Source organism: Sciurus carolinensis, chromosome 6 (assembly GCF_902686445.1).
Source record: "Sciurus carolinensis chromosome 6, mSciCar1.2, whole genome shotgun sequence".
Classification (NCBI taxonomy): domain Eukaryota; kingdom Metazoa; phylum Chordata; class Mammalia; order Rodentia; family Sciuridae; genus Sciurus; species Sciurus carolinensis.
The window spans coordinates 65,997,392-66,022,723 of record NC_062218.1 but is presented as its reverse complement, the minus strand read 5'-3'; the positions used below and the strand labels follow the sequence as shown (position 1 = coordinate 66,022,723).

Here is a 25,332-nt window from a genome sequence, read left to right as displayed (position 1 = left end):
GAAAAAACCTTCATGAGGCCGGTTAAGTACATATTTGTAAAAACAGACTGCATTTATTAACTGGAGTATAAGCATTTAAATTAATGGCATAATTCTATATTCATTCATAAAATATTTAATTATATTAAGAGGATGTTTTTATCCTTCCCCTTCCATCAAATCAAGTACATTTTAGGAACAAATTCCTACCCTTTGTTTCCCTTTTCTTCAGAATCTACCCAGCAGATATCCACATATTCTCTCAGATCCACTGCATCAACTTTTCCACATGTAATTTTAAAGTCCTTTTGCTCTCGTAAAGCTAGCCGCAAACCATCCATGGTCTCAGGAGTTATCTGTACCATTAAGCCATCTAGAAATAAGAGTTACGTTTCACATTTATTTTGTCAAATGTCCATTTGTATGTCTAAGCCATAAAATTTACTATCAAAATATGTTCAGAGTGAGATAAAAGTTTTAAATACTTTGTTAATTATCCTAATAGTTGTTTTCCACTAAGAAAATTAAAATATCTCACAAAGTTAAGAATTCTTTTTTTAAGGTTAAACAAATAAAGACAAGAATTTATCCTTCTGGCTATGATGAATTAACTGCTGAACAGCACATCAAGATTGTACATAGGTGTGGTGGTGCATGCCTGTAATCCCAGCAACTTGGGAGACTGAGATAGGAGAATTATAAGTTTGAGGCCAAGTCTCATCAATTTCACAAGGCCCTTAGCAACTTAGTGAGACCCTGTCTCAAAATAAAAAATAAAAAGGGCTGGGGATGTGGCTCAGTGGTAAAGCAACCAAGGGTTAAGTCTTCTATTTCAAAAATAAAAAACAAAGAAGATCATATACTATAATTAAGTATATGATTAATTACTCAGGGATGCAAAGATGCTTCAACATAATGAAAATAAATGAACTTAATATATCACATGAAGGATAAAACGATATGATCATTTCAACATAAGCAGAAAAACATTTAATAAAATTCAACATCCCCTCATGATAAAATCCTCAACAAATTAGGTATAGAAAGAATGCACCGCAATACAATAAAGGCCACAACAAACCTACAACTAACATCATACTGAAAGGGGAAAAGCTGAAATGATTTCCTTGAAGATCAGGAACAAGACAAGGATATTCACTTTCACCACTCTTAAATAGCATTGGAATTCTTAGCCAGAACATTAAGTTAAGAGAAAGAAATCAGGGGAATCCAAATAGAAAAGGAGGAAGTCAAATGATGCCAGTTTGTAGATGAAATTTGATATACAACCCCCCCCAAAAAATGTTAAAATTGATTAACAAATTCAGTAAGCTTGCAGAATACAAAATGAATACACAAAAAGCAGTAGCATTTTTTTTAAAAGCAAAATTTTAATATAAAAAGAAATAAAAATCATTCATTTATCAAACAACCTATACATTTTGTTTTCCCAATAAACACCCTTAAAAATTGCCAAGAGAACATGAGGCAATGGCACAGAGTTGTGCAAAGGATAACAGAACTAAGGCATCCATGTATGAAGGACCATGTCATAGAATACAAAGGATGATCACTGAACTGTACCCTTTTTCCTACAGAGGTGTTCTTCAGGGGGCAATCACTAATAAGACAAAAATATGCAAGCTAACAATTAATAGTGATGAACATGAAAGAAAAAAAGATCAATGACACTTTGTCAACTATTTCTTCATTTCACTTCTTTACTGAGTCTGAAATGAGGCATCTATACTTATGTAAGTTTCTTACTACTGCATAACCAGCCTTATCATTGGGAACATTAATATCTATCTTCCCAAAGAAACCCCTTTTAATTCTATGCAGAGGAATCTACTTTTTGAGCAACATTTATGTCCAGTTTCTATTTGAGAACATTTCATTCTAGTATTTCCTGAAATTCCCTCTGACTACATACTTTTTCATTATGAAAAAAGTTAATTAAGGGTGGATATTTACTACATACTAAAAGAACACACGAACACAACAAAACAATTATTTGTAATTCCATAGTTTCAGTTAGTCCTGATCAGTATGACATCAGAAACAACCAAAAGCTGCCCTCCGGCAAAGCCCAAAATAACTTCAGTGTCAGAACCATAAATTACAAATTTTAAAAATGATTAAACATTTTTAAATGTTCAATAAATCTTTACAATGGAAAATAAAATTAAAGAATAACTACTTAAATAAGTTACCTAATAAAAATTTCAAACTTATGTAAAATGAAGGCCTCAAAAATAATCCACAATAAGCATATCAAACTATTATTGAAAAATACCAAATTTTTCAATGTAACTTGTGTTAGAATTCTTACACTGTTTCATTATAAATGAGATTAGAGATCCTCACTGAAATGGATGACAGAATTCAGAAAACAGAGAAGGTAACCAGCCACTTCTTTTTTCCTCACTGGGTGTGACATGCTGCTTGACATGCTAATTATGTCACTCATAACTCATTATGAACATATGCTCATAATGGCATTACATAATAGATGTGTGATAATTTGGATTATAAATTTCTATAAAGTTAACTTACCACAAACAAAAATTTGATATATATTACTTTTCAAAAGTCAGATTTTTTTAATCAAAGAAAATTTTAGAAGAAATTTCAATATACAAAATAAAAAAGAATAAAATCCTACACTGCTTTGTCTAAAGCTAAAGCAAGGTAGGATTAACACAGCCCCTTACCTTCCTGAAATGACTGATGAAGACACCTGGTTAAAGAGTTTTCCCAGGAAGGGGCTGAAGTCACTACTCCCTGCACAACCTGGTTATTTTGTAAAGGTCAATCACAAAACTACCCCCCACACACACTATACAGGCTCATATGAAAATTTTATAATAATGCAACCAAGTACAAAGTTAAAAAGTAACATTTCCTCTCCTTTAAAAATAACTAATAAAATAAAATCACTATGCTATATATAAAACCACATTATTTTTTTAACATTGTAATCTTAATTTCATATATGGAAAAAAGTTATTAGTTTTCCTTAAAGTGCCTAACTTTTGAAGACTTAATTTTGTCCATATAAACCTTATGCAAAATATATGAGAATGGATAGCAGTAGGTAGATGTGTTGTTTTTTTCTCTATCAAACATGTATCTTCTACCTGAATGACCAATTTAAATATTCTGTCCAAGAATGTTAACTTTGTCACAGAATATTCAGATAGAGAAACATGCAAATAAAACTGACATATTATAACAATATCTATAAGGTAAACTCTGATGGAGTGATTTGATTCTGTTTTAGATAAACTGTTCCTTTCTTTACTCCAAATATCTCCCCTTTGTAGGACTATTTAAATCCATGCAATTGATATTAGCAAAATACAAATAACATGTTCTCTTCTGTAAAGATCATGATTGAATCTCTATATTCAATAAATAGTCTCTTTAATAATTTGAAATCCTATCAAATGTTTTATACTTGTAAAGTCTCAGTCTTTCTTCTTTTCTAATACATCCTTGGGCTCTTGCGCAGTAGGTGCTAGAGAACCTCCCCCGCTTGGCTCTTGCTCTGTGCTCTCCTCTGCCTGTTCTTGGCTTTCCAATTCACTTTTAGACACTTCATATCGCTCTTCTATATAACCTCCATCTGTGTCAGCTGTGTAGATTCCATAGCACATGATACTGATGACACCCAGTGGCAGACCAAAGAGAAAGCAGTCCATAAGTGGCGAGCTCTTGAATATAGACACAATAGTAGACTTGGCATCAAATACTATTCTTTTCAATCTCTGCAAAATGCTATCACCTCCTTGGGCTTCTACTGTGTCATCCAAAACGTTATTAATGAACTGGACCATGTCTTTGGCATCTGAAATCTGTCTATCTAGCAAAAAGTATTGTCAGTTTGATGTATTCAGTACAACTACAGTTGGGACTGTCAATTAATTCATCCATCAGTAAGGTATTGATGTAGTCACTTCCATCCATGTGGCCAAACTGAAAATCCCTATGAAAGTGGTCTCTATAATCTCTAGCAACTTCCTGAATAATTGACTTTAATCTGGCATGTTCAACAGATGTATTTTTCTCATCAATAACTGCAATAGCCACAAGCTTTCCTGTGTCTCCAAGTTCATACAAGAGGAAGCCATCCATAGTAAGGTAATTCTGAAACCTCTCCCTGTTAATCCATGCTGACAGGTCACCATCTTCATACTCATCATATACAAAGTAAGTTTCATCTTTGAAAACGAGCACAGCAGGCATCTCTTTTAGGGTCACATACTCAGGAACTACTTCTTCTGAGGCAGAAAAGAAGTATGTATATACAATCAATTCTGAAGCAGCATCTATGTATTTCTCTTTCAAAGGTGATTCTCCACCTATATAAACAAAAAATACACGATGTCTCTTCTGCACATGTTCAAACATCTGCTGACTTGGAAGTGGCCGAATTAGAGCCCCAGATACTCTGTGAGCAAATTCAATAATATCATCTTTTGTTTGTGGTCCTCTGTAATTATATGCCAAGTCCCCCTTTAATAGCTTAATTGTTGGATAACCTCGAACTCCAAACTCTGAAGCAATGCTAGAATAGGAAGTAGCATCCATCTTTCCAACTTTAACTGGAGAACCAATGCTTTTCATCTCAAGGCCAACTTCATTCCAAATTGGTTCCAGTTTTTTACAATGGCCACACCATGGTGCATAAAAATCTACAAGCCAAATGTCATCTTTTCGATTGTCTTTAAACGATTCATCTAAATCTTCTACAAATCCTTTGCAAAAAGCCATATCAAGTAAAATAACTGTGGCGCAGAGCCCGAGCGCCGCCCGGCTCCTCCGACCCGCCAGGCTTGCCATGGAGGGCTGCAGCGGCTCAGGGTGCGGGGCAGAGAAGGCAATGCCGGTGCTGACCGCCTGCCGGTCCGGAAAAGCAGTAGCATTTTTATATACCAATAACAAACTTGTCTAGAAAGAAATTAAGAAAGTTATCAGGGGCTGGAGTTGTGGCTCAGTGGTAGAGTGCTTGCTTGGCATGTGTGAGGCCCTGGATTCCATACTCTGCACCACATATAAATAAATAAAAGAGCCATTGGCAATTTAAAAAAAATTTTTTTTTTTTTTTGCGGTGCTGGGGATCGAACCCAGGGCCTTGTGCATGCAAGGCAAGCAGTCTACTGACTGAGCTATCTCCCCAGCCCTTAAAAAAATTTTTTTTAAAAAGTAATCACATTCACAATAGCAACAATGACAAAAATTTTAAAACAGGAATACATTTAACCACAGAACTTTAGCGACTTCTACAATGAGAATTACAAAACACTAATGAAAGAAACTGAACAGGACACAGAATAACGAAAAGACATCTATATTCAAGGATGGATGTGAGGGTGATCTGGCTGTGACATCTGTCACCCCACTGATCACCAGGGTTGATGTGGCTGATATGGTTGGCTAGATTGGTGACGCCTTCCTCCCTCACTACTCCATGTGCACTCCTCCTGGAGCTGTATGCTCAAAGAGGACAACCTTCCCCAATAGAGAAGCACTTTCTTCAGTCAAGAGTATATAAGTAGCTGCACTCCCCTGCCAGAACCTTTAAACAAGCTCTCAAGGATTTAAGAATTAATATTAATGTCCATACTACACAAAGTGATTTCCAAATAGCATAATATTGGCTTAAAATCCAATACAGAGATGAATGAAACACAATAGAGATTCCAGAAATAAATCTACCTGTATACAGCCAACTGATCTTCAACAAAGGTGCCAAAAATACATTGGAGAAAAAGACAGTTCCTTCAATAAATGGTGCTGGGCAAACTGGATATCCACATGCAAAAGAATGAAACTAGACCCAGTATCTCTCACTATGTACAAAAATCTACTAAGACTGGATCAAAGACTTAAATGTAAGAACTGAAACTATGAAACTACTAGAAGAAAACATGGGGAAGTACTTCAAAATTTCTATATAGGTAATTTTTTTTGGATAAGAGCCAAAGCACAGTTTAAAAAAAAAAAAGCAAAAATAAATGGTATTATAACTAAGAAGCTCCTGTACAGAAAAGGAAACAACAGAATGAAGAGAGAACCTACAGAATGGAAGAAAATACTTAAATTTTTATATTTTCTCTTCATTCAACAGGGATTGATATCTAATCCATTTGAACTTACAAAGAACTGAAAAATCTTGACAGTAAAAAACAATTAACAAGTGAGCAAATGATCTGAATAAATATTTCTCAAAATAAGATACACCGATGACCAACATGTATATGAAAAAAGGCTAGCATCACTAATCATCAGAGAAATGTAAATCAAAATCACACTGAGATCATCTCACCCCAATCAGAATGGCTATAATCAAAATGACAAAAAAAAGCTAATAAGGATGTGGAAAAGGGGAACTCTTATACACAGCTAATGCTGTAGATCACAAAAATTAGCATAGTCATCATAGAAAACATTATGGAGGTTCCTCAAAAAACTAAAAATAGAACTACTACATGATCCAGCTATCTCACTGCTGGATATATTTCCAAAGAAATAAAATAACCTTACCAAAGAAATACCTGCACACTGTGCTACTAAAGCACCATTAATATTAGCCAAGACATGAGATCAACTGAGGTGTTCAACAGATAATGGTTAGAGATGTAGTGTACATACATAATGGAATATTATTCAGTCATAAGAAAAAAGAATGAAATCCTGTCATTTATGGCAACATAGATGGAACTGGAGGACATTAAGAGACTAAGTCAGGCACAGAAAGACATTTGTCACTTGATACTTATTTTGGTTCATATATGGAAGCTAAAAAAGTTTGTTTCATTGAAGTACAAAATAGGATAGTGGCTATCAGAGGTGGGTAGGGGGCTGGAAGAGAGGTTGAATAATGGGTATCAATATACAGTTACATAGGCAGGAATAAGTTCTAACATTCTACATACCAAAGGATGACTGTAGTTTATAACAATTTACACACATTTCATAAAGAACTAGAAAAGAGGAATTCAAAGCTTTCCAACACAAATAAATGATAAAAATTTAAGGAGAGAGAAATGCTAATTACCCTTATTTGATCACTATACATCATATACATGTATCAAATTATCATACTGTAGTATACATAATATTTACATTTATTATTTTGCCATTTAAAAATGGAGGGGAATCTACAATATATAAAACTACATAAACTACAATTCAGTAAGAAAAAAGACACATGGCCTAGTATAAAAATGGGCAAAAGTTGTAAATAGGGATTATACAGAAAAGGTACCATAAGTGCTCAAAACATACATAATAAGATATGCTCTACTTCTTAGTGAATAGGAATATGCTAATTATGACCATATTCAGAAATACCTTCCGGATTGACACAAATTAAGTAGTCTGATAATACCATGTTTGCAGCATATGTAAATCAATGAAAACTCTTATACATTCTGATTGTGAGGTAAATTGGTACAATCATGTTGGAAAATAATTTAGCAATATCTTGTAAAGTTGAACATTTATTAATCTGTTGACCAAGAAATTCCACTTCTAGATATATATTCTAGGAAAATTTTTAAACTTGAATTCAGTGTCCACACACACAAAAGAATGCCACTAGTACCATTGTTTGTAATAGCAAAACAATAAGAATGTCCCAGAAGTTCATGATCAGGAAGTGAATATAGTGTCACACATTCACAGAATATTTAATAGCACTGAATACAAATAAGCTATCACTACAGGCAACAACATACATAAATCTTAGAAACACAATGTTGCATGAAAACAACTCCATATGACTATATGAAGAATATCTCTTTCATAATCTCCAAAATAAACATATTTAGGTTATATATTGTTTGAGCACATGCATATCAAGAGTCAAAAATCAAAACAAAACTACAATAATCAGCCCAATAGCATATTCTTGGGGAAAGGAGGAAGAAGGCATAAGAAGACCCAATACTGATCATTTTCTAGTTTTGGACTGGGTGATGATTTCACATAAGTTTGTGCTACTATTCTTCATAACTTACATATTTTTTGGTAAGCAACAAGTACACTTTTTAAACATATGGAAAAACAACTTTACATTAAAACAATCTTAAAGATGAAGCACATACCTTCAACTATACTAGACTTAGCAAGAAATCCTGAAGATGTTTTTAGAGCTCCATTGAATACCACGAAACTTGCACCTGTCACTGATAATGACATAAAAACAATTATTTATGTTTTAACCTGCTCATTTTATGTTATATTATTAAATTTAGATTGTGGAGCATGCACATTCTAAATACCGAATAAATGTTATGCTTATAATACTTAAATTAAAAAATTAAAATATGGCATAAAATAATTTAATACTTATGTCTAATAAATTATGGACTACTGTACTAATTAAAATGTTTGTGTCTGTGTCAGTGAGGGTATGGGAAATGAAACCTTCACTACTGGAGAGAACAAAAATCAAAAAATAGTCTCTATGGAGCCTTAACTTGACAATTATCTATCAAAATTACAAATATAACCTTTGTCACACTAATTCCACTTCTAGGCATTTACCCTATGGACAGGTTCAACAGTATACAAAATGGTATGTATAGAAGGTTATTCACAGTAGCATTTTTATAAATAGCTGAGGACTGGTAACAATTTATGTCTATTGGTATGGGATAGATAAATGATGTACACATAAAATGGAAAGTTACATGGAATGTGAAAGCTCTTTATAGAATAATCTTCAAAATGTGTTAAAAACAACAAAAAAGCAAGGTGCACAATGGAGCAAATGTTATGACTTGTCTAAAAAAGTGGGAAAAAGAGATGATACATGTGTGTGTGCTTGTATGTACTTGCTTGAATACAGATTAAAACAAAAAATGTCTCTTAAAAGGATATACAAGAAACTCATTAACACTGGTTTGATTGTGTATGGGAGACAAGAGAATGGCTAGGTGGTCAATGTAAAAAAGGAGATTTTTTTTTTCATACTGTTTAAATATGCATACCTTTTGAGTCTTACCACATAAATGTATAACATTAAAAGTAAAAATTAAAAAGTTGCTAAATTTTAATGACAAGGGCTGAGGTTGTGGCTCAGTGGTAGAGTGCTGGTCTAGCATGTATGAGGCCCTGGGTTCGATCCTCAGTACCACATAAATATAAAATAAAGGTACCGTGTCCACCCACAATTAAAAAATATATTTTAAAAATTTAATGACGAAAATGTCAATAACATGTTAAAAAGTACAATGCAACAGTGTAAAATATACTGTACAATGTCATTGAACCTATGTATTAACATAAGAAGAAAAAATAGTAAAATACCAATAACAGCCTTGTCTTGGCACTTTTTTCTTTATTTATTTTTTTGGTACTAGGGATTTTTTTTTAAATATATTTTTTAGTTGTAAATGGACACAATACCTTCATTTTATTTATTTATTTTTTTTGTGGTGCTGTCGAACCCAGTGCCTTACACAGGCAAGCACTCTACCACTGAGCCACAACTACAGCCTGGTACTAGGGATTTAATCCAGGGGTGCCTTACCACTGAGGTGTATCTCCAGCCCTTTTTATTTTTCATTTTGAGACTCCGTCTTACTAAGTTAAGTAGCTTAGGGCCTTGCAAAGTTGCTCAGGCTAGCCTTGAACTTGTGATCCTCCTTCCTCAGCCTCCTAAGCTTCTGGGACTAAAGGTATGCATCACCATACCAGAATCTTTTATTATTTTTTAAGATATATTTTCCAAGTTTACTAAAAATGAGTATACATTTACCTTTATAGTCAGAAAAAATTTATTAATAGTCAGAATATCAGATTACTTTAAAAATGTTATCCTACAATAATGTATTAATTTTAAGTTATACTTTCTTCCACTTTCAATTTGTTAGGCCCTCTACAGCAAGGGTCTGGTAATCACAGCAGTCACTGAGGCCATTCAAAGTTGAGTATAATGTTACCCACAGAAGCTGCTCACTGTATCATCTTTATCATTTTTATATCCTCAGCCACTTTTAGTTTTGTAAATTATTCTTCATTTTGTCCACCCTGTGCTCCCCCAATTAAGAGAAATTGGGACAGAGACTGAACAAATATGTAAAATCACCTCATTCCAGAGGGAAATCACTCACAGACCCCCACCTTATAGGATACACTAAAGAAGGTATCAAAAGGAATACAGTCCTCCTCCAAGTCTTTAAACCTAATACATCTAGAGAGAAAAACACAAATTAGAAGCATTTTTTAAAAATCTGCTGTTTGTGTAGCTGAAATTTTAAGTATACAGTTTTATTATCAAATCAGAAAATAAGTAAAATATGTATATTTCCCCTTTAAAATGAATTCTATTAATCAAGGTAGGTGTCTTTGAAAATTAGCACTAGGTATCATGACTCTCACCTTTTCTAGAATGTCCAGTGGCACTATTGGCCTGTGTTTGATAAACACCATCATTCTGTACACAGACTAGATGAGAATCTGCTTCTGTACTAAAACTAGCTCCAATGCTAATGACATGCTCATTAGAAGAATTTATTACTTTCATTACCTGGAAATAAAAACCATAACATGTGTTCAGAAAACTTTTTAAAACATTTTATGCTGATTCTAAGAGTTGCATTCCTGAACACCTTCATAGTTATCAAGCTTTGGTCTGGAAAACTCCCCAGGAATATGATAGAAAATAATATTTTAAAATAAATTTACCTCAATTAATAGATAAAATGAGGAAAAAAATGGAAAAAATGAAAAAAATAAAAAATTCATTATTAGCAAATATTTTTAAATATATAAATGTGTGTGTGTATAAATATCTTTGCATGTATACACACACACACACACACACACACACACACATATTTAGTTGTAGATGGACACAATACCTTTATTTTATTTATTTATATGTGGTGCTGAGGATCGAACCCAGTGCCTCACATATGCTAGACAAGCACTCTACTACTGAGCTACAACCCCAGCCCATTAGCAAACAAATTCTAATGTTTCAAGAAAAATATTCATTGCTATTATATATTAGTCTAATTCAAAACAAAAAAATTAATGAAACACAATTCTAAGGAACTCTAATGTTCAACATTTATCTTTAAATTCTGAATGAAGCAATTATACTCACGTCACTGTATTTTTTCCGAGGTATTTTTATACAGCTTTTTCCCATTTCCATATGAATCAACAGCTGATCTATATTATGCAAGGTATACTGGTAATTTCGAAGGTCCTATGTACAAAAATCACAGTTCCTTAAACCTTAAACTATTATTCACGAACATTTACCTAGCCATTAACTCCTTTTCTTAGTACCTATTATTTTAAGGCTTCTGACACACAACTTCAAAATGCCATTCAGGACAACAATATAAACTTTTAAAACAACAAGTAATCCTTTTAGCTATTTCACAACAGTAATATCATTCTCAGGAAAAATTCTGTAATACTTGGGGTTATCTCCACTTTTTAGCTACAGATCTTCCAAAACATAAAAAGTCTTTGCTATGGTTTTTATAACCATTCCCCAAAGGCCCGTGCATTAGTACTGGCCACTAGACTGTAGTACTATTGGGAGGTGGTGGCCTACTGGAAGGAAATTGGGCCATTGGGGGCATGTCCTTGAAGGGATACTGGGCCTCAGCCCCTTTGTGCTTTCTCTCTTTGCTTCCTGGCCATCATGAGGTGAGCAGGCTTCCTCCATCAAGCACTCCTGCCATGATGTAATATGCTACCACAGGCCCAAAGCAATGGGGCCAAGTGATCATGGCACAGTTCTGAAACTGTGAGTCTATAAAATAAACTTTTCTTCCTTATAGGTCGATTATGTTAGGTATTCTGTCACAGCTAATAACAGTTGATAAACTCTACAATCAGTCTTCAAACCAGACTTGGACAAACCAAAGTGAATTCACTAAGTCCTACAATAACAGGCAAACACAAAATTATGAAAATTATAGATGGTCATGAACCTCATACATTACCTAATCTAACCCTTTTTATTACAAATAAGAAAACTAAGGCAATAATTTGCTCTAAATCATAAAACTGACGACTTTACTAATACTTTTTCTAAAGACTTTACTAATAAATTTTCTAAATTTTGGAAGTCTGTATAGAGGGCTCACATTACCTAAAATAACTGCAGAATTAATCAAAAGGCAATTCAACTCAGGTATGCATAAATTAGGAGATATTGTTTTTTTAAAAAAGGGCAACTCATAAAAAATAGTCCATTTATGTTAAATGAATTAGGATTTATAATTGAATTTCCATTATTCTACACAAATTAAAATAGGGAAATATTGTGTGAAAATTTGCTAAATAAACTTTTAAAGTAACAGTATAAGAAGATTTAACAGAATAGTTGAATTACTCACAACAAGTAAGTTCATAATAGTGTGTCCTATTTCACCAAAAAGAGGTTTTCGGCCTCTGATGCTGGTAAGAGGAGTAGGATATGCTATACGAAAGAAAGGAAACAGGTTATCACCAACTAAAAAACAAAAAAGTCTTGAGTTTATTACCTTAATTCTCATTTTGAAAACAAATATTATGCATAAATACCACCCAGTTATTTCTCAGAGGAAAGTGAGAGATGACAATAACCCTTACTGTATATCTATTAGATGCTACACTGAACTGGGAACTTCACATGTATCATCTTATTTAAACATTACAACAATCCAATACTTATTTTACAAATAAGAAAGATGAGACCCAGAGATTAATAAACCTGCTCACAGTGACTAAGCTAATTGGTGAAACAGATTTGAAAGCAGGCTTGTCTAATTTCAAAGCATTTAATCTTTTCATTATATATTTTGCCCAAATTTAGGGAGGGGGATTGTAAAACTATAGTAATTTCCTGGACCCCTATAAAATTTCAATAATTTAAAAAGATATATAAAGAATTAAAGACTTTGAAGGCATTTACAACTAATTACTTATGCTAATTTATGGTAATAAATATTTATAGTTCTTGAATCAGCTGATAATAGAAGCATAATCATAGAAATCAAGATAGAAAAGGAAATCAGACATGGGGTCTGTCACCTAACCACCTTTTTCTTTATTTAGGGCACTATAAATATTGAACAGCAAAATGGAAAAAAAAAAAAAAAACTTGCTGGCAATGCAGCAAGCACCCTGAAAGAAATAAAAGGTGAAAAAGGAAGGCAAGATTATTTCTACAATCATAAGAAGCAGACACATTTTTAACTTTCAGTTCCCAGCTTAGGTCATAGGGACACTAATTCTCTAATACTTATTACACAAACATACTTCCTTAAACTTCTAAGAAAAGAACATATACCTGATAATAACTATTTTAAAAACTTAAGTAAGAGCAACCACAACTTTGCTAGTACAAACATACTTTGTTATTTTAAAATGGGCACATTATATTAACATGACAAAGGATGTGATTAAGAAAAAATGACAAATTTTTACCTCATGATCTTATGAATGAGAAACTGTTAGAGGTAATTTTATTTAGAACACTATTTTCAACAGGGCTTAGAATGACATATTGTCAGTGTCACAAAGGGACTTCATGAAACACTGAATCTAATATTGAGTGAAATTCCAAATAAGTGGTCTCAACATAAATGTGCAGATAATCCACATCTGAAAATAACTAATTCAGGCCAGTTATTTTAAATTTCAGGGCTTTAACTTTTGTGATTAGCTTTTCCACATACATTACCTGTACAACAAAATCCAAGTTCATGTCTAAAGAGGCATAAGTACCATTAATTTCAGTGTCAGTTTATATAAAATCTAGCACAAACATAAAGAATATAGAAAATAGCTGAGTCTAGTTAATTCCCATTATAACTGATGTTTGTCCCTTATCATCTCTAAACAACTATCAGAGATTTGTAGTTACAACTCCTGTGATCTTTTGAGAAGTCCCTCATATTGCTCCATGATTTTCCAACCTTCTGTGTGGGAAAACTAGTCTTACTACCTGTAAGTGCCACTGGCTAAAATACTTATTATACTTAAGATGAAATGTCCATAATGATTTAAGATGAGCTAGTATATTGCCTTAATCTTCCATAAAAATAGCATTCAAACATTATGATCAGAAACAAACTATTTGGCGAGTGGAAGAAATACTTGGTTCAAAATGAAATGTCTTAAGCTCTTTGATTTACACAGAACAAAACCTGAAAGTTAGGGGCTGCAGTTGTAGCTCAGTGGTAAAGTGCTTGCCTGGCACGTGTGAGATGCTTGGTTCAATCCTTAGCATCAAAAAATAAATAAATAAAATAAAGGTATAAAAACCACAATAGCATTTTTTAAAAAAATTTTTAGATGTCGATAGACCTTTATTTTATTGTATTTATATGTGATGCTGAGTCTCGAACTCAGTGTTTCACACATGCCAGGCAAGTGCTCTACCTCTGAGTCACTGCCCCAGGCCCACAAAAGCATTTTTAAAAACCTGAAAGTTGAAAAATAAATAAATAAATTTAAAAAAATAAAATAAAAACCTGAAAGTTAAATTTTGTTATTTTTAATGTAAATTAATGGAATTATATACTTAAATCCTAAAAGGTAAGGAAGGAATCCCTATCCCCCAAATCACAATTTAATAAAATCTGTCCAGCAGAGGAATTTAAATGAATTATCATTTTTCACTTAAGTTGCTCATTCTGAAACAGTGATCACTTTTTTATCTTCCCCATATTTGTTTTTCTTCCAAGAAAATGCCTATTAAATTATGTAAGAATCAAATACCTAAAATTCATTAGATGTAATGTACTACATATGCAATGGATATATTATTTCTTGAAAAAAATCAGGAATGAAGCTTTGATGGGAATTCAAAAAAGTTTAACACTAGAAATGATTCTGAAATCACAGAAATAACTAAGTACAAAACTTTGACCATCACAATAGCTTTAGAAATCTTTAGTTGTGTCAAAAGCAAACATGTAAATACACAAACATATATATATGTGTGTATATACACATAAACAATATAAACTCTTAATTTTGAGTAATAAACTAAATATTAGGAATACACAAATAAGCTTAAAAAATTAAAGCATACAAAAAAGGCAACCACTATTTTTAAGTACCAATATGTAATTCCTAGAGTCAGCAAATGAGTAAAAATAGCAATGATGATCTAAAAATCCTTTGACTTTGTGATATAGACAAATTGGGGTAATAATTTAATTTCTTAATACAGAGGCAACAAAAACTCTTGACAATACACTGTTTTAAGAAAACTTAAAAGTAATTTTGTCAAGGTTTTCTATATTTTGCTTTGAAATTTAAAAAAATAAAGTACATTGCTATGATTTTTTGACCATTTAGAAATTTCATGCCATACAATGTTATCCAGATTAACTTGATAGTTTCTAGAAGATAATTATTTTTGAATTTTGAAAGTATACCAAATCAAAAGTAGTTCTATTATTCTGTTAAAATTTTATTTTGATGATGTCCCTGAAATTTTTACTGTACATCCATATATTTGAAAATATGTAATCTAACTTTTTATTCTAAAACTTACCTTTATATTCTGCACCCAATCTCAACATTAAACGCATAGGGAAAACCTTTGCCCAAGGAATCTCTAACTTCTGGATAAGAATTCCAAAGAGAAAAGGATTACTTGGTAATGGGAGATCATCAAGTTTCTGAAAAGTAGGTGTAATAAAAAGGAATCCTCCATGATCCTTGCTATTCAGAAAACTCTCAGTAAAGGTAATACTGTCCAAGTTTTCTATATATTTTCCTGCAAATAAAATTATTAATTATTAAAAGATTTTAAATTATTTTATTATTGTTTTGACAAAACATTCTAAGTTTGAATGTCAATATAAACAAAAGGCAACATAGACTTTTTTTTTGGTTGCTACTCTTAAAGAAGAATGTAATGAACACCTGTGCACAAAGCTAAGATACTCCTGGAGCTTGGGCACCATGAACAAAAATTTGAAAATGTTTCAACCACAGATGCATTTAAATTTTTCTCCTTATTGCATGTTACATGACATAGATAAACTGAGAGGGATAAAATGTCATGCTGCCTCAACCTTATAAACACAATAAGAAAAGTGTATAGATTTTTTTAATCAAGGAGGCAAATATATTTCATTTCTTAAATTTAAGAAAAAATCTGTGTATAGACAATAATCACATAAAATGCTAAATTTAAAGAGACTAAAAATGATAATTAAACTCTTTTAAGAAATCAGCAAACTCTTCACAAAATAAATCTTTAGTACAGTTAGCATGGCCAAAAGCATAAATGCCTTTAACTAATTTACCCATCCCCTACTCTGAATAGTTAAAAATAAAATGCTATACCTTTTAGAGCATCCTTATATATGGTAATGAACAATCTGAAGATGTCCTTAGGAATTGTATCTTCATTTGGCAAACATAACAATAGAATAATAATTTCTGCCTGTCCCAAGCCATGCAATCCATTGGTTGAAAAGTACCAGTATTTGTCTGAGGAATCTTGAGTGATAAAAGCATACAACTATAAATGTTAACTTCTACTAACCTAAGAAACTAAAAATTACGTTTGCATGAAGCACAACCTTTCAAATTCCTTATTTCCCCCCAATTTTCCTCATAAAAACTTTAAATTGAATTGTATAAGATTCATGTAAAGAAAGAAAAAGGATTATCTTATGGAGTCAAGTAATAACACTAAAATAAAAGGTGCACAAATATGCTGAAATGTAGTGGTTAAAAACTACATCAGTTTCAAAGAGTATAAAAAGCTGATAAATGCACTGTGAAGGATTACTTATATTGAGGATTATTTATTTCCTTACTTTTAATTAGGTTACATGTTACTTACTTTAAAACTCTATTTCTACTAAATCATGATTCCTGCTTATCTCATTCATGAAATTTATATTTATCTAAAAGCTACTGGAGATAATCAACTGTATAATAAACATCAAAATACACCTCAGCTATAAGCTTAACCTAGGACAGACTGAGGGATGCTACTAAAAATCTGTAAGTTCATGTATCAAGTCTGGATGAATATAAATTTGCATAATTTATTTATAGTCAGACTTGGCTGAAAAGCCAATATTCGGTGATGCTTATTTTTCACTGTTGACAGTGAAAACCTAACTTGAAGATATAATTACTTCAGAAATCCTGCTTACCAATAAGGCAAAGAAAGATGAATCAATACTTACAAAATACTAATTTGACATTCACGAGCAGATTAGCATTTAGGACAAATGTAACAGGATGAAACCCTTCGCCTTCAAGAAGTAAAATGATCTGCTCATGAGATGGGTGTTCTTCTACTACAGGCACAAAATAATAAAAGTAATATTAATCAGGATAAATATTCTGTTAAATATGTTTACAATGAAAAAAAAATAGAATATGTATAAATCCATCAATGGACTAATCAAATTTAAAACCAAAAGCAAACATGTCCCAGAAAATCAACACCCTGTAAAACTGTTCAACTCATTTTTACTTGTCTATCCAGTGAAGATATTAATACTGAAACATATATGTAAATCCTATATATTATATAGTGTATGTACAAATGTTGATGAAACAGCATATCTATAAGAATTTAGCACCTTCAAAGTTTTAAAACAAACATTTGTGAAGGTGGTTTCTAGTCTGTCAATAACTTCAATTCTAATTTCCAAAATTTACAAGTTTGTGAAAGTACTTTAGACCCAGGCTATATATGCTACTAGCTGTCATATGCCTGTATCAGTAAAAGGTAACAAATCAAAACTTAACAATCAACAGGAAAACATGCATAATATGCAAAGAACAGAGAGCTTCATGGATTTTTGTCACTACAGTCAAGAACAGAACACAGATCCTAAGCTTCATTCTCCTGCATTATCATGCAGAGAACCACCACCTCACATTTCAGGATGTAAAAAAAACACCTTTGGTGTCAAGTGTATAGCCTAAGTAACCACTCCAAATGGGAGTTAGCCATAGAATCTCCAGCTTGAAAAGGACCTTACAGATCCTCTGGTTTCTATTCTTTATTACAAAGAAAACTGAGGCCCAAGGAGAGTAAATAACATGCTTCAAGTCATTCATGTTATAAATAACAGATGAGGAACTAAAATTCCCACTTTTGTTATCCAATGTGATACTTTTTTTTAAGATACAAAGCTTCTTTTTTTTAATGTGGTACTGGGAATCAAACTCAGGGCCTTGTGCTTAGGAGGCAAGCACTCTACCAGATGAGCTATCTCCCCAGCCCAATACAAAGCTTCTTTAAAAAGAAAAAACAGCAGGTGCTGTGGCACCCTGGTAATCCCAACCACCTGGGAGGCTGCAGCACGAGAACCACAAGTTCAAGGCCAGCCTCAGCAATTTTGTGAGGCCCTAAGCAACTTAGTGAGATCCTGTCTCAAAATTAAAAATTAAGTTCAGTGGTAGAGCGCTTGCCTAGCACATATGAGGTACTGGGTTCAATCCTCAGCATCACATAAAAATAAATATATAAAATAAAAGTATTATGTCCATCTACAACTAAAATAAATTAAAAAAAAAAAAAGAATAAAAAGGGTTGGGAATCTGGTTCAGTGGTAAAACACCTCTGGGTTTAATCCCTGGTACCAAAAATAAATTTAAAAAAAATTGTTTTAAAAGAATATAAAGTCAAAAACATAATATAATGGAAACATTGCTGGAAGTCTCTGAGTTTCCCCATTGTATTGAATATTGACTCATTCTAAACTAGAGAACTAGATATGATAAATGAATCATAAAAGTTCGAATCCTCTACAATTTTTTATATAAGGCTGGTTGTAAACTAAAGATATCAGACCTAGTTCATATTTTAATAAAATTACTCAAGTTTTTTAAAAAGGTATTTCATACATTGTAGACAAAATTCATTAGTATATTCTTTAAAAAAGAAGTCTTTTAAAATGTTAAGTAACTGTTATCCTACCTGATCCCTTTTCTCCAGATGTAGCCAGAAGTGGAGGCAAACTGTCCTCATCATTAGGTAAAAGACTAATTTTATTGCAAACGTACTTGTCAATCCCGCACAATAACCTATAATCTGAAATACTAGGGACAGGTAAATTGCTATTAACCATGTCACCGGTAGGAGCAGGTGGCTCCTCAATTTCTGCAAAAACATCATCAACTAGTGCCAAAGAACCAGAAGTAGGTATCCCCTCAGTTCCTGTGTTGATAGACTGTTTTTCCACAGATGGAACATGAAAAATAGGACTCTGAATTATCTCTTTTCTTGTAACATCGCCTATCTCATTGTTTGTTTTTTCCACTGTAGTAGAATGGGTATGATCCACTGGGTTTACATTCTGTAAAATACGGGATAAAAATTCAATCAGTTCTTATTCTCTGTTCAACTGTGGAATACTGAGCTTTATAGTAAAACATAGTTTTAGTAAGAATAAAAAGTCATAAATTCTTCTAAAGTAATATGTCCCAAGAAATAGTACCATTTTACTTCTTAAGTTCAGGAGAATATGATGTTAAGGAACATAAGAAACTTAGAATCACAACATATTTAGGTAGATATAAATAACTTATAGACTGGAAAAAATGAGAAAAGAGGTTGAGGATCCTGCACCATATCACATGTAATCAACTTAGTTCAACTCAAGGCTCTCCCATTCTTATGACAATCAAAAAAGTCCTGGGAAGGTAGGGGAGAAGGAAAATGAGGGAAGAAGGGGAGAGGTCAGGAAGCAGAGTAGTAGATACATTCCATAACAGGACCAATAGAACAAACTACATCAAATCTGCTTCAAGATCCTTTCTTTTTAGACTGGTAAGAATCAAGAATCAATATTAAATAAGAGTAATTCATGAACTCAAGTGATATTTTCTAATCTGTGTAGGACTTCCACTTTGTTAAAATACTGATAGAGAGTAGATCCTAGAAAAGGAACATATCTGGTTATTATGCCCATTTGTAAAACCTAGCTCAAGAATTCTTACTAACAAGTGGCATATATTGTCCATCTACTATTTAAACATAGCATGTGTGTAAATGCAAGAATAAATATCACCATCAGACACTTTTCTGAATGTTTGAAAATCATTAAATCAATATTAGTCTAAACAAAATGCTAAATCTTAGTTACATTTACCAATATCAATGGTTCTCAAAGTGTGGTCCAGGGATTCTAGAGGTCCCCAAGATTTTCAGGAAGACAATGAGGTCCGAAGATTTTCTTCATATAATTAATGAAAACAACATATCACAATACACTGAATGCAGGTATGTATTCTACTAAGTAAGATATTAAGGAATTTGCAAAAATGTAAAACAATGCTACTCTTCTTACTAAATTGCTTAGGTTTTTAAAATTAAGTTTTTTTCTAAAAATATCATTTCTACTAATGTAATGGGTTTTATTATATTGGAATTAATAAATGTTTTAAAATTTTCTCAATTTCAAATACAGTAATTATCAATAGGTATAAACCATGTATCTTAGGGGTTCTCAATAATTTTTATCAGTACAAAGGGGTCCTAAGTCTAAAATGTTTGAGAACCAGTCAGTGCCTTTAGGCTAACATGAAAAGGGTAAAATCTAAAGCACATTTGCTATCTCAATACAGGTATACCTCAGAGATATTATAGGTTCAGACCAAGCAATAAAGTGAGTCACAAGAATTTCTGGCTTCCCAGTGCATATAAAAGTTATGTTTACACTATCCTGTAGTCTATTAAGTATGCAATAGCATATCTAAAAAACCCACAAGGTACATATCTTAATTTAAAAATACTTTATTATTAAAAAACGCTAATGATCATCCGAGCTGTTGGAAAAATAGCATTGACAGACCTGTTCCACACAGGGTTGCCATAACCTTCAATTTGTAAATAATGTAACACCTGTAAAGGGCAAAGAAAGAAGTGCAATAAAATGAGGTATGCCTGTACATCACTTACTTTAGGAAACTCAAAGCATTCAAAAGATAAGCACTCTAATAATCACATGAGGAACATCCAAAAAATAAAATTTTATTTAATAAGTTATTTAGACTACTTACCATAGGCACATCAGGTAAGAGAGGACTAAAGTCTTCAGAAAATCTTTTACTTCCTGATGATAATTTTGTTGTATCTGCAACTTCACCATTAGGCAAAATGCCATCTGCAAACCATACTCTTTTCTGTTCTTTGGAGCACAGTCCTAGAAAGAGTTAGGAAAGGAAATCATTTTAGTTTGGCAATGTTGCAGGGACATAAAACCAAATAGTCAGAAAATGTTTTCAAAACCTTTTGATGTCCATTGGCCAGCTCTGCATTTTCAGGGATACAAAGCCTAGATAAATATTTTTCCGTGTGTGATTCATCTATCCTAAGTAGAGTCCTTTTCTACCTAATTCATACAAAAGGAGCTTATTAGACTAGATGTGACCCTGGGAATCACACACACTGAAAGGAAGTATATGGAGAGATTATACCATAAAGACACTGAGGGGGAAGATTTAAAGCATATATATGGAGGTTGAGTTTTTGAGCATGGAATGGGGAATGAATAAAACTTACCGATTAAGGCACAGGAGTGTAAAGTGGAGATCAGAGCATGGCAGTTAAGCAAAGGAAAACATACAAAGAACAGAAAGAAATAAATAGTCTAAAAAAGGAAACAGGATCACTTATGCATACAAGAAAGTCATTTTTACTTTCATTTAATAAGAGAAGCTAACACTTTCTGTTCTTATGGATACAAAACTTTATTAATATTTATTACAAATTCCTCTCAAATTTGGAGGAAATGACTAGAAATAAGCACAAATATTTATTCTCTTTTGTTATAAAGTATCCACAGAGGAAGGTTATGAAAATTGGTGCCAAAAGATTTTAGAACAATATCAAAATACAAAAGGTTTCCAAAACTGAAAAAAATTGAATCATACATATTTTTGCATTATCAATGCACATATGGAACAATGTACTCTTGCATTTGCAATAGTTTTAAAATTTAACAATTTTGATTGTCAATATAAAAATATGTAAATGTTTTTAGACAAATACATTCATCTTTAGAGTTATAATACAAAACCATGTATCTTGAATCTTCTTATTTCATTTATAATCATTAATGCAAAATAGCTACTGATAAACTAAAATTCAAAATAATTGTCAGAAGAATCCAAATCTACATTTAACTGACATTTACAGTTATTTTCTAGCATATTACAGTCTTTGTTCCCCAGACTGTTTAAAAATATACATGGGCTTTTCTCAAGATTCTAAATGACAACATATTATAAGAAAAAAACAAACAAAAACTCAAAAGTTTAAAAATAGATTGGTAAAAATTTTACTATTGTGGTAATTTATACAATTAAAAAGATTTTTTAAAAAAAGAAGATATGTCAGGGGGCTGGGGCTGGGGCTCAGTGGCACAGCGCTTGCCTAGCATGTGTGAGGCACTGGGTTCAATCCTTAGCACTGCAATAAAAAATAAATAAAAATAAATAAAAAATAGTTACTAAAAAATAAGAGGAAAAAAAAAAAAAAAAGAAGATATGTCAGTTACTGACCTATTGTCTCTGAAGCCCAAGCCTACCATTCCACACAGAATGCTAGGCTGGAAGTATGGAAAGTGCAATTCTCAGTTTTCTTTGCTAGTTAATTGGCTATGGTTGGGTTCTGCCAATGGTAGGCACTGGTGGGAAACCAGAGGTGGGAAGAGGAAGAATCCTTTCTGTTCTACTTCCTGCCAGGACCTTTGCAGCAGCAGTAGAACTATCATTACCACTAGACATTGCTGCATGTCTCGTAACTTTCAGAATTTCTAATATCCTGGAACTCCTCTTGAGTTATCTGAGCACCAACCAACTCTAGGCCATCCCTTAATGGTTCTAGCACTTTCCACATGGCTTCTCCCCAGAGGTCACAGCCTCAGTCATGTGATGCTCCAACCCCTGACTCCCAGGTCTGAAAGCCAAGCTCTTCCTGATGTCCTTGCTCCAAGTTTTAGTAATACTCTCTCGTCCCATTTCGTTCCCCCAAATCCCACTGGTGGTGGCTGCTTCTTGCAATTACTAGTCTCTCAGATGCTTGACCATGCCCTTTTAGCTCCAATATATATGTGTAACCAATTCCCTGTGTTAAATTCTTCCTCCTGATATTTAGACTGGTTTCTCTTTCCTGTCTACACTCTGACTATATGAGATAATTTCTATTATAGTAATTTATGTTTAGTCTAAGAATTAGCATTTTATTCCTGTTACCTTCAACACTTGGTTGTTTAAGTGCTGAGATTGGCAAAGTTGTAGGTGAAGGTATGCTAGATGTTTGGGTCTCCTGAAGAGGCTGGATGATGGCACATCCATCAGAATGATTAGATTTAAGATTAGAAGCAGTTGGACTCATCATCCTTTCAAAGGCCTGAGCTAAAAGAGGAAAGAATAGTATTAAAATCTCAGATGTTTTCAAAGTTCAAAGTAAATTATAATAATAAATATTTAATTTTTTAAGTCAAAAAAAACAAATAAATGGCTTATCAAGAAAAAGAAGTGGCGCCTGGCAGAGATACTATATCTGAGTAACTAGCAAAAGCTCCTCCTTACTTTAGTTGGCAGCACTCCACTTTGATAAGCTACCAATGAGTTATTTTGATATTTTATTTGGTTTATTTTGATATTTACCACAGAAAATACTCCTTTTTAAATATGAGTATCTCTCTGCTTTTGCCCTTGTACTCTTGAGGATCTATTTCCAATATAGTTAAGAGTGACTCTTTAACACATAAATCACTATCTAATCACTGCTTAATTTAAAATTCTTTAATGGCTTCCAAACTGGAGTGAAAATTTAAGTTGCTAAAATGGCTCACAAAATCCTACATGAGGGGCTGGGGAGACAGCTCAGTCGGTAGAGAGCACAAGGCCTGGGTTCAATCCCCAGCACCCAAAAAAAAAAAAAAAAAAAATCCTACATGATCTGCATCCCTACCCTATTCTACCTTCCCAATTAGCTACCTTCCCTAGTTAGACCTCATCTCTCACTACAATCTCACTTGCTCACTATGATCTAGGCAACCAGGTCTCTGATTTTCAACAAGTTAAGCAAATACTTTCCTATCCTATATTCCCTCTGTTTAGAATGCTCTCCCCAAAGGTACCTATATAGTTTTATTCTTTTATTTCCTTCAAGTGTCTATTTACATGTCATATTATCATAAAGCCTCACTCCGACCACCTTATGAAAATACTACCTCTTGGAACCAATCTGTTACTATTTATCTCTATTCCACTTTAAATTTCATTTTAAGGTATTATCACCATCTGATATCCTCTTTGGTTACTATCTTACAATCATAAGCTTCCTAAGAACAGGGTATCTGTTTTGTTTTTAGCTGGAGCTCCAGAATACAGAATAGTAACTGTATATTGTGGAAAGATTTTTTTAAATCAAAAAACACAGAGCAGGACTGGTTCAACATTTCCCCAAACCTATATGCTGCCATTGTTAAAATAATCTTCCTCAAGTGCCACCAAATGATAGCACTCTTAGAAAATGGTTTCTGTTAACCAAGTGAAATTCACATATCCTATACTCTGGGTTTCAAAGTAGTTTCCAGTTTGCCCCAAATCTACCTGATGGCTTTCACATGCACACGTCCTCAGGACTCATATAATCTCAACACAACTTTTTCATTATCCACAACCTCTATTCAATTTTTTTCCTTCATTGAATGTGTCTTACAACCCTTCTTTCACTTATTAGATAACATTATTTAAATAATAACTTCTATCATTTTCAACTCTATGATAAGTTAACTTTTTATTCATGCTTTCTTATAATATGTAGATTAATGATAATAGCCCTCTAAATTAAACAATATGCTTATACACTACAAGATAGCAAAATATGTAAAGCTAAATAAACTAATTTCACATTTTTTGATAAATCAAAGTTTGATCTCAGTATCCTATTGAATCTCTTAAATGATTATATGCTCTCCTCTCTTGAACCTTATAGTCAGAATATGTTTTAATTCCTACCCCAAAATCTAACTTGTCAACTCAAATAATACATCAAAATTTCACGGCTGTTTTATCATTTTTTTAAGTGGGGGCAGACAATTATGTGGCAGCTTGCTCTAAAATTTCTGAATTCTAGAAGATGGCCTTGGTTAACAACACCAGCAGTAGACTTCTAGGCTACTCACAGTATAGAGAAAAAACAAAACTGTAAGCACTAAGCCTAACCTCTCCATAAACAATGGTGGTAAAATGAAAATATAAAATGATTCATATGCTACTATCTTCCAGAGCACAGGTCAACAGCAAGTAGTAGAGCAGCTTACCTCAGGCTAACAGACTCACATCAGAGCTTTTTGGAGAATTGCTGAAAAAATTTATCTT

At 32.8% G+C, this 25,332-nt stretch overlaps 1 protein-coding gene and 1 pseudogene across 3 annotated transcripts in view; both read right to left on the bottom strand.

Moving 5' to 3' along the window:
• Zfyve16 (zinc finger FYVE-type containing 16) overlaps nt 1-25,332 on the bottom strand; it is a 46,065-nt gene that overhangs the window by 6,548 nt on the left and 14,185 nt on the right. For 2 of the 3 annotated variants that reach the window (XM_047555279.1, XM_047555280.1), the window contains 11 exons: nt 23,194-23,355; nt 20,998-21,140; nt 18,914-19,292; nt 17,166-17,279; nt 16,309-16,464; nt 15,509-15,733; nt 12,357-12,439; nt 11,105-11,209; nt 10,375-10,522; nt 8,094-8,174; nt 190-352 (listed from right to left, as the gene is read on the bottom strand). In XM_047555279.1, coding sequence (XP_047411235.1) covers nt 190-352; nt 8,094-8,174; nt 10,375-10,522; nt 11,105-11,209; nt 12,357-12,439; nt 15,509-15,733; nt 16,309-16,464; nt 17,166-17,279; nt 18,914-19,292; nt 20,998-21,140; nt 23,194-23,355 — 1,759 coding nt within the window. The remainder of the gene's footprint in view (nt 1-189; nt 353-8,093; nt 8,175-10,374; nt 10,523-11,104; nt 11,210-12,356; nt 12,440-15,508; nt 15,734-16,308; nt 16,465-17,165; nt 17,280-18,913; nt 19,293-20,997; nt 21,141-23,193; nt 23,356-25,332) is intronic. The other variant, XM_047555281.1, reaches the window with a different exon arrangement.
• Nucleotides 1,358-4,924, bottom strand: LOC124986693 (protein disulfide-isomerase TMX3-like; annotated as a pseudogene).